Genomic DNA, 7,003 nt, shown 5'->3' with positions numbered 1-7,003 from the left:
CAGTGGTTCGTTCCGGTGCAAGTTGCCCTGGAACCGACTCAGCCTCCGAAGGTTGTGGCCAGCCACCAGGGCCTCTGACTGGGTGTTCTCTCCAGAGGGAGGCCTGGACTTGGGAGTCCTGACCTCGAAGGGGAAGCCCGTTTGTAGGGGGCTCCGGCTGAACTGGAGCCGGAGGAAGCGGTGCCGTCGGGATGCCCCTGGGTTGCAGGCCTTGGACAGCGGTAGCCAAGGCCTGCACCTGTTGCACCAGGGCATCAAACTGCTCCGGCCGAACTTGAGGGGTTGACTCGGTCGGAGGGGGTGAGTTCTGGACAGAGTGTCCAGGACTAGGTGGAGGACGTCGAGAGGCATTGGAAGCCCCCTTACTCCTGAGTTTCATGGCAGCAACTCGGGCCCTTCCTCTAGCGCTAACTGTTGCTGGAAATTGGACCCGGGGGCTGCCACGAACCAAAGGGGGAGGAGCTCCGTTGCCAGGACGGTGGATGGCGGTGTGCCGGCTGGTGGTGTCCTCCTGGAGAGTCCTGCAAAAAAGCCGGTGGCCGGGCTTTCCGGCGCCGGCCAGTCAGAGGGGGCTAATATGTGGGGGGAGTAAGGAGAGGAATGTCTGTTCTTTCTGTGTGTATATTTGTGTCTGTTTTGTGTTGTCTCCCTCCTCTTCTTTCCCCCAGGTTTTCTTTTATAGAAGGATATTATGTTACCTGGGAGGTGACAGGGGAATTTGTCCTCTTTTGTGATAATTGGGCACGATTTGGCTCATTAATGGCGTAGTGGAGAATAAGGCGGGATCAGACCGGAATCAGAGAGTTGTCACGGTTGATCGGACCCGCTGTAGTGGTTGAACCGCCGGCCGTGGTGGGCCTGGGGTTCGTAGATGGTAGGTGCATTAATTGCTGAGTGAACCGGCGGTTAGGGAGAGCCATACGCTTTGATGGTTCAGTGATCCGGAGATCATCTTGAGCCGTGTTCATTTAATGACTGAGTGCATCGGAGGCCTGAGGGGGTTTCATGCATTAATGACAGGTCGTGCCGAGTACCTGCGGAAATCTCGCGCTTTGATGACTTAGAGATAGTGGTAGATTGTAGTGGAATCGTGTATTTAGCCGTCAGATCCTTTAGAGGGTTAGGCGGAGATTGAGTATTTGGTTAAGGCTCGGGCTCGGCACGGGTGCCGAGCCGAGCTGGTCGCCCAGCGGAGTGTCCTGTGGCGGGGTTACTTCTGGTCGGCGTTCTCTGGTCGGCTCTTTTTAGTCGAGCGCCTTTATTCAGGCTCTTTGGTCGAGCGCCTCGCTGGTCGGCGCTATTTGGTCGAGCGCCTTGCTGGTCGGCGCTCTTTGGTCGAGCGCCTTGCTGGTCGGCGCTATTTGGTCGAGTGCCTTCGAGGTGGCATGACTTGGGATTTTTCCCCCAACATAACCATATGCATGGGGTGATCTATTTTTTTTCTCCATCAAGATATCTAGCACCTCCCCTTACTAATGAGGATTGGGGCCAAGCATCATCAAGGAGGAGGTAGGGTGTTACTGGCCTTGCCCACGAGAAGACATCGCTTCTCTTACGCACAATATCCATCGCGTGAAAACGCGCGATGCGAAACATAGCATAGGACTTCAAATTTATTTAAAAATATATCTCAGCATCACGATCCTTGTTTGCAGCAATCGACGTAGGGGGACGCATGCATTTGCACGGGACAGATTCATATGACATCTTTGATATTATGATCATTCAGATCATGGCTTCATTATGGTGCATTGTTATGTTTATTTTTCTTTATTTTCTGTTTGATATGGCAAAATGGAATTCCGCCACCTATTGCGCGCCATGCTGAGTTCGACTGGGGACGCTGAATGGAAAGTGGTGTCGAGTGGCAATTCTCATCAAACTCGCCACGTTTGCCACATAAATTGAAGATCAATCAGTACGAGAGGAACATTGTGGCTGCGTCGATCACATCAATCAGTAGTTGTACGATTATATGCAACAACCAATGGGAATGGGGCCTCACCCTACCCCAAATACCAATCAAACTGCCGGCAAGCCGCGCAACCACAAGAAATCTTCTGCTGGAAAAGGACCCATCGTTCCAGGTTGGTCCCTTCCCACCCTCCTGAAAGCTCGATGCCCCCCCCCCCCCTTCCACCTCCGCTCTCCTCCTATCTTTTTTACTTCATCACTCCTTGTCCCGGGAGTCCACCGATCCAACGGTCAGGAACCAATTAATCAATTAGAGAGAGACAACCGTCGTCCAATCATTGGAAGTCATCACTCGCCGACGCCGAGCCGCGGAGCGCCACCACCCGGCCGGGCGACGCCGGCGGCGGGTCCGGCCGCTTCCCTCCGCCTCGGACTCCGCCGGCCTTGCGGGTGTCGCCGCCGGGCGGGGGCTCGTCGTGGCGGATCTCGCGGAGGAGCGCGGCCACGTCTTTCATGGTGGGGCGGTCGTCGGGGCGCGTGCTGGCGCACATGAGGGCGATGCCCATGGCCTGGAGCATCTCCTGGACCTGGGTATCCGGGCGGCCCTGGAGCCTCGGGTCCACCACCTCCACCGGGTCCCGCTTCCTCCTGAGATGGTCCTGGACCCACTGGACCACGTTCTGGCCCTCCCCGAACGTCGTCGGGTCCACCGGCCTCTTCCCTGTGATTATCTCCAGCAGCATCACCCCGAAGCTATACACGTCGCTCTTCTTCGTGATCCTAGTCATACAGGCGTACTCTGCATTCATATCACAGCCGTCAAGTTCATAACTATCGAATCTATCTAGCCGTTAGAAGAGAGGAAAGAAGCAGCGGCAGCAGAGGACGCTTAGGCTCACCGGGGGCGATGTAGCCGTACGAGCCTGCGAAGAGGGGAGGGGTCGAGTTGCCCCCGCCGGCGGCTGTGGCGGCGCTGTCGTCGGTGGCGCTGGCGAGGCCGAAGTCCGCGAGGCAGGCCTCGTACCTCTCCCCGAGGAGGACGTTGTCGGCCTTGACGTCGCGGTGGAGGATCGGAGGGACGCAGTCGTGGTGGAGGTAGGCGAGGCCCTCCGCCACCCCAACGGCGATATCCAGCCTCATCTCCCACTCCACCGCCGGCCCTCCGCCGCCGTGGAGGAGGTCCCCAAGGGTCCCATTCGGTAGGTAGTCGTAGAAGAGCAGCCGCGTCCGGCGGTTCGCCGCCCAACCGAGGAGGCGGACGATGTTCCGGTGGCGGACGCGGGCCAGGGCCCCAATCTCGCACGCGAACGCCGCCGCCGCTGCCTCGTCGCACGTCCGGAACCTCTTGACGGCGATCAGCGCCCCCGTGGACGGGATACTGGCCCGGTACACCACCCCAGACCACCCCCGCCCGATGACGTTCGCCGCCGTCAGGCTCCTCGCCACGTCGGCGACCCCGATCCCGAACTTCTGGTACAGCGTCACCTCCCACGGGGGCGACATGTCCCCGTCCTTCTCCTCGTCCTCGCACACGCCGCCACGCTCCCGCCTGCGGCCGAGGAAAACGAGCGCCGCTGCCGCGAGCAGCGCCACGGCAACGGAGAGGAGCACCACGGTGGCCACGCGGGCGGCCCTCCGGGCGTCGTCCCGGGCCTTGTCACCCTCACTGCCGGAGCAGCGGGCGAGACAGAGAGCGGGGTTGCCTTCGAGATCGCCGATGGGGAGCTTGGAGAAGAATGGGCTATCGGGGACGTGGCCGGAGAAGTTGTTGAACGAGATGTTGAGTGCGACGAGGTTCTGGAGCCCGACCAGGGGCTGTAGATCGCCGGAGAGGCGGTTGTGGGAGAGATCGAGCACGCCGAGCCTGTTCAGGTCGGAGAACTCGTCCGGGATCTTGCCGGAGAGATCGTTCCAGCTCAGGTTCAGGGCAATCTCCAGGGCCAGGATCTTTCCCAGACTCGCCGGGATCTCGCCGGAGACCGCGTTCTTGCTGAGATCCAGAAGCTGGAGCCTCGAGCACGACCCCATCTCCGGCGGGATCTGGCCGGAGAACCGGTTCCCTCCAAGGATCAGCTTGGTAAGGGAGGTCAGCAGCCCAAGATTCGAAGGCAAACCTCCTCCTATCGAGTTGCCGGACAGGTCCAGGAACTGGAGCGAGACCAGGCCCTCGAAGAGACCCTCCGGCAAGGCCCCGGAGATTGCGTTGGAGTGGAGGTCGACGAAGGTCAGGTTCCGGCACCCGGCTATCTCCTGCGGGATGGGCCCAGCGAGGCGGTTTGACCCGAGGTCCAGGAAGCTGAGATTCTTCAGCGCCCCGATCTCCGGCGGGATCGTGCCGGCTATCCGGTTACCGTTGGCCCTGAAGCGGATCAACGACGAGCAATTCCCGAGATCCGGCGGTATCTCGCCGGACAAATCATTTTCCAGGAGCAGCAGCTTGCTGAGGCTCCGCAGCCGGAAGAGCCCTTTGGGGATCGAACCCGTCAGCCCGTTTTGGGAGAGGTCCACCGCCTCCAGACTCGCGCAGTCGCCGATCTCGGGCGGGATGCTGCCAACCAGCTTGTTCTCCCAGAGGTACAGCATCCGGAGATTCCCCAGCTGGCCGAGCTCCGCCGGGATCGCGCCGGAGATCTGGTTGTTGTCGAGCTCGAGGTCGGTCAGGTTCCGGCAGTCGGCGATCGCCGGCGGGATGGGGCCGGAGATTTGGTTGACGCTGAGCTGGAGCTCCTGGAGGGCGGTGAGGTTACCGAGGGTGGGCGGGATTCTCCCGGTGAGGCCGTTCATCGAGAGATCAACGACCGAGAGTTCGCTGCAGCCGCCGAGCTCCGGCGGGATCACGCCGACCAAGTTGTTCTGCCAGAGCAGCAGATTCTTGAGCTTCTTGAGGTTGCCGAGCTGGGGAGGGATGGAGCTGGAGAGGGAGTTCTCGTAGAGGTAGATGTTCTGGAGCTCGTCGCATTGGCCTACTTCCGGTGGGACCGGACCGGAGAGCAGGGCCGTGTAGATGGCCAAGGTTTCGAGCTTCTTGAGCTGGCCGAGGGATGGCGGCAGCGACCCCGAGATGCTCGTCTCCGCCAAGCCTAGCATTGCGAGGCTGGTGCAATTGCCAATCTCAGGGGGCAATGCCCCGTGGAGGTTCTTGTTCCCGCCCGCCCGGATCACTTCCAGATTGGCGAGCCGGCCGATGGTGGGCGGGATCTCCCCGGCGAGTTGGTTGTCGTAGATGATGAGCCACCGGAGAGCCGAGAGGTCTCCGATCTCATTCGGAATTGGGCCCTCGAGCCGATTCGAGTTGAGCTGGAGCCGCTGGAGCCGGCTCCCGGGGCGGCAGAGGCCGCGAGGGATGGTGCCCGTGAGCGCGTTGAAGCTCAAATCCAGTTCCGTCAGCCGGGGGAGGTCGCCGAGCTGCGGCGGAATCGGACCGGACAGATTGGTGCCGGAGAGGACGAGCTTGGTGAGCGAAGCGGCTAGCGCGCTTAGATTGCGAGGCGCGGCCCCGAACAAGTCAATGTATTGCAAATTCAGCTCCACCACGCGGTTGTTGGCGTCGCAGAAGACGCCTGACCAGCGACATGGGGTTGGATCATTGGGATTCCAATCGGAGAGGGCGTCGGAGGAAGCGTTCAACGTCCGCTTCCAAGAGAGGAGCGCCTCGCCTTGGGCATCGATGGCGAGGGCGCCCAGGCCGAGGAGAGTACTCGAGGAGAATGCTAGGATGGAGAAGAGGGCCCTCCATATCCCCACTGTCACGGACATCACTCAGTCCAAGATTGCTCCTTTGCTGGCTGGGGGAGCGAGTGCAGAAAGAATGGAGCAGACCAAGAAGAGGAGAGAAGAAGGGAAGAGGGGAGGAGGGACAACCATGTCTCCATATGGTTTAAAATATCGTTGTAGCTTTATATGTGACCTCAGCGACCCATAATCTCCGGATCCAAGACCAGCTAGACCATGCTGGTGGTGCTGGAAGATGGAATTTGGATGGCGTCCCGGGATTTGTTTAATATGTACCCCAGAAGAGGAGAGGAGTAATTTATTGAAAGGGAGAGATGGGGCCGGCGAGGCTTTGCAAGTCTTTCATGGCCCTATCAACTTTTCGGTGTAGACATGTCATGGAGTTGTAACATGGTATGGAGATTTCAAAAACGCTAGGTAAACTTCTGGGAAGGGTTTGGGTTGCATAAAAGCTGTTGAAGTCCACCATGGCTGATCACCGGTTACACAGAGAGAGAGAGAGAGAGAGAGTGAGAGTTTTCCCTCTCGTGGAATGATTTCTGGTAGATCTACCTAACCTAGATGGTAGAAAAGAATGAAGGGACATGAACTCGACTCATGTGAGCAGAGGGAGGCATCTCGATCTAATCTAGTTTTGTTTATGGCTTTTTAACTGATCCCCTCTGCTTAGCTGTACTTCGTACTATTAGGAAGCCACCATTCTCTGTTTAGCAGTTCGTATGGGGTGGATCACACATATCTAGATCCAGATAGATAGATCTGCCTCTAGCTTAGCTCCAACGGTAAAAAGTATTAGCTAAAGACCATATCGACAGGGGTTTGGTTTGGATTAGTTACATTAATCGAGGTTACATACATTGTTTCTGGTGCCTAGTTCCTTGCACCGGAAGGTGTTCGACTATGTTGTGGCAAACAAAACCTCGTAGACGAGGTTTTGGAGTCCATAGAACCTCGTAGACGAGGCCAGATTAGGAACATTTTCAGTCACGCTCCTTGTATGCCGTGGTGTTTATCTATTGTTTCGAGCCTGATAGGGCTATACTCGGTTTATACTTCTTGATAGGTTTATAATTTTTTTACGTGCCATACCATAGCTCTGCTAATAAGTGGAAAACAGCGACACCTTGGAAATGCATTAATTCTGGTATTATGTAGTGTTCCTCATTTGGATATGATTAATGTAACACTTGCCTATAAATAAAACAGGCGTAGACTCTTCCAGGATCTCGAGGGAACATGCCATCTCAAAACTGTTATGTTCGACTCAAGGCACTGCTCGCTTATGCACCAAGAGTCCGAATGAGATTTATTCTTTGGCCCCGCTTGACATTATGTAAGATCTTTTGATAATGATCCA

At 57.5% G+C, this 7,003-nt stretch overlaps 1 protein-coding gene across 1 annotated transcript; it reads right to left on the bottom strand.

Annotated features, from left to right (window-relative positions):
• Positions 1 to 1,839: 1,839 nt before the first annotated feature.
• LOC103703785 (LRR receptor-like serine/threonine-protein kinase) lies at positions 1,840 to 6,317 on the bottom strand. The gene is made up of 2 exons (XM_008786768.4): positions 2,814 to 6,317; positions 1,840 to 2,713 (listed from the first exon to the last, which is right to left on the bottom strand). The coding sequence occupies exons 1-2, from the start codon at positions 5,668 to 5,670 to the stop codon at positions 2,250 to 2,252; spliced, it is 3,321 nt and encodes a 1,106-aa protein (XP_008784990.2). The 5' UTR covers positions 5,671 to 6,317; the 3' UTR covers positions 1,840 to 2,249.
• Between the last annotated feature and the right edge of the window lie 686 nt (positions 6,318 to 7,003).

The sequence above is a fragment of the Phoenix dactylifera genome, chromosome 6 (assembly GCF_009389715.1).
Source record: "Phoenix dactylifera cultivar Barhee BC4 chromosome 6, palm_55x_up_171113_PBpolish2nd_filt_p, whole genome shotgun sequence".
In the NCBI taxonomy this organism is placed as follows: domain Eukaryota; kingdom Viridiplantae; phylum Streptophyta; class Magnoliopsida; order Arecales; family Arecaceae; genus Phoenix; species Phoenix dactylifera.
Note: the sequence above shows the minus strand (reverse complement) of the source record. Positions and strands in the feature narration are given on the sequence as shown.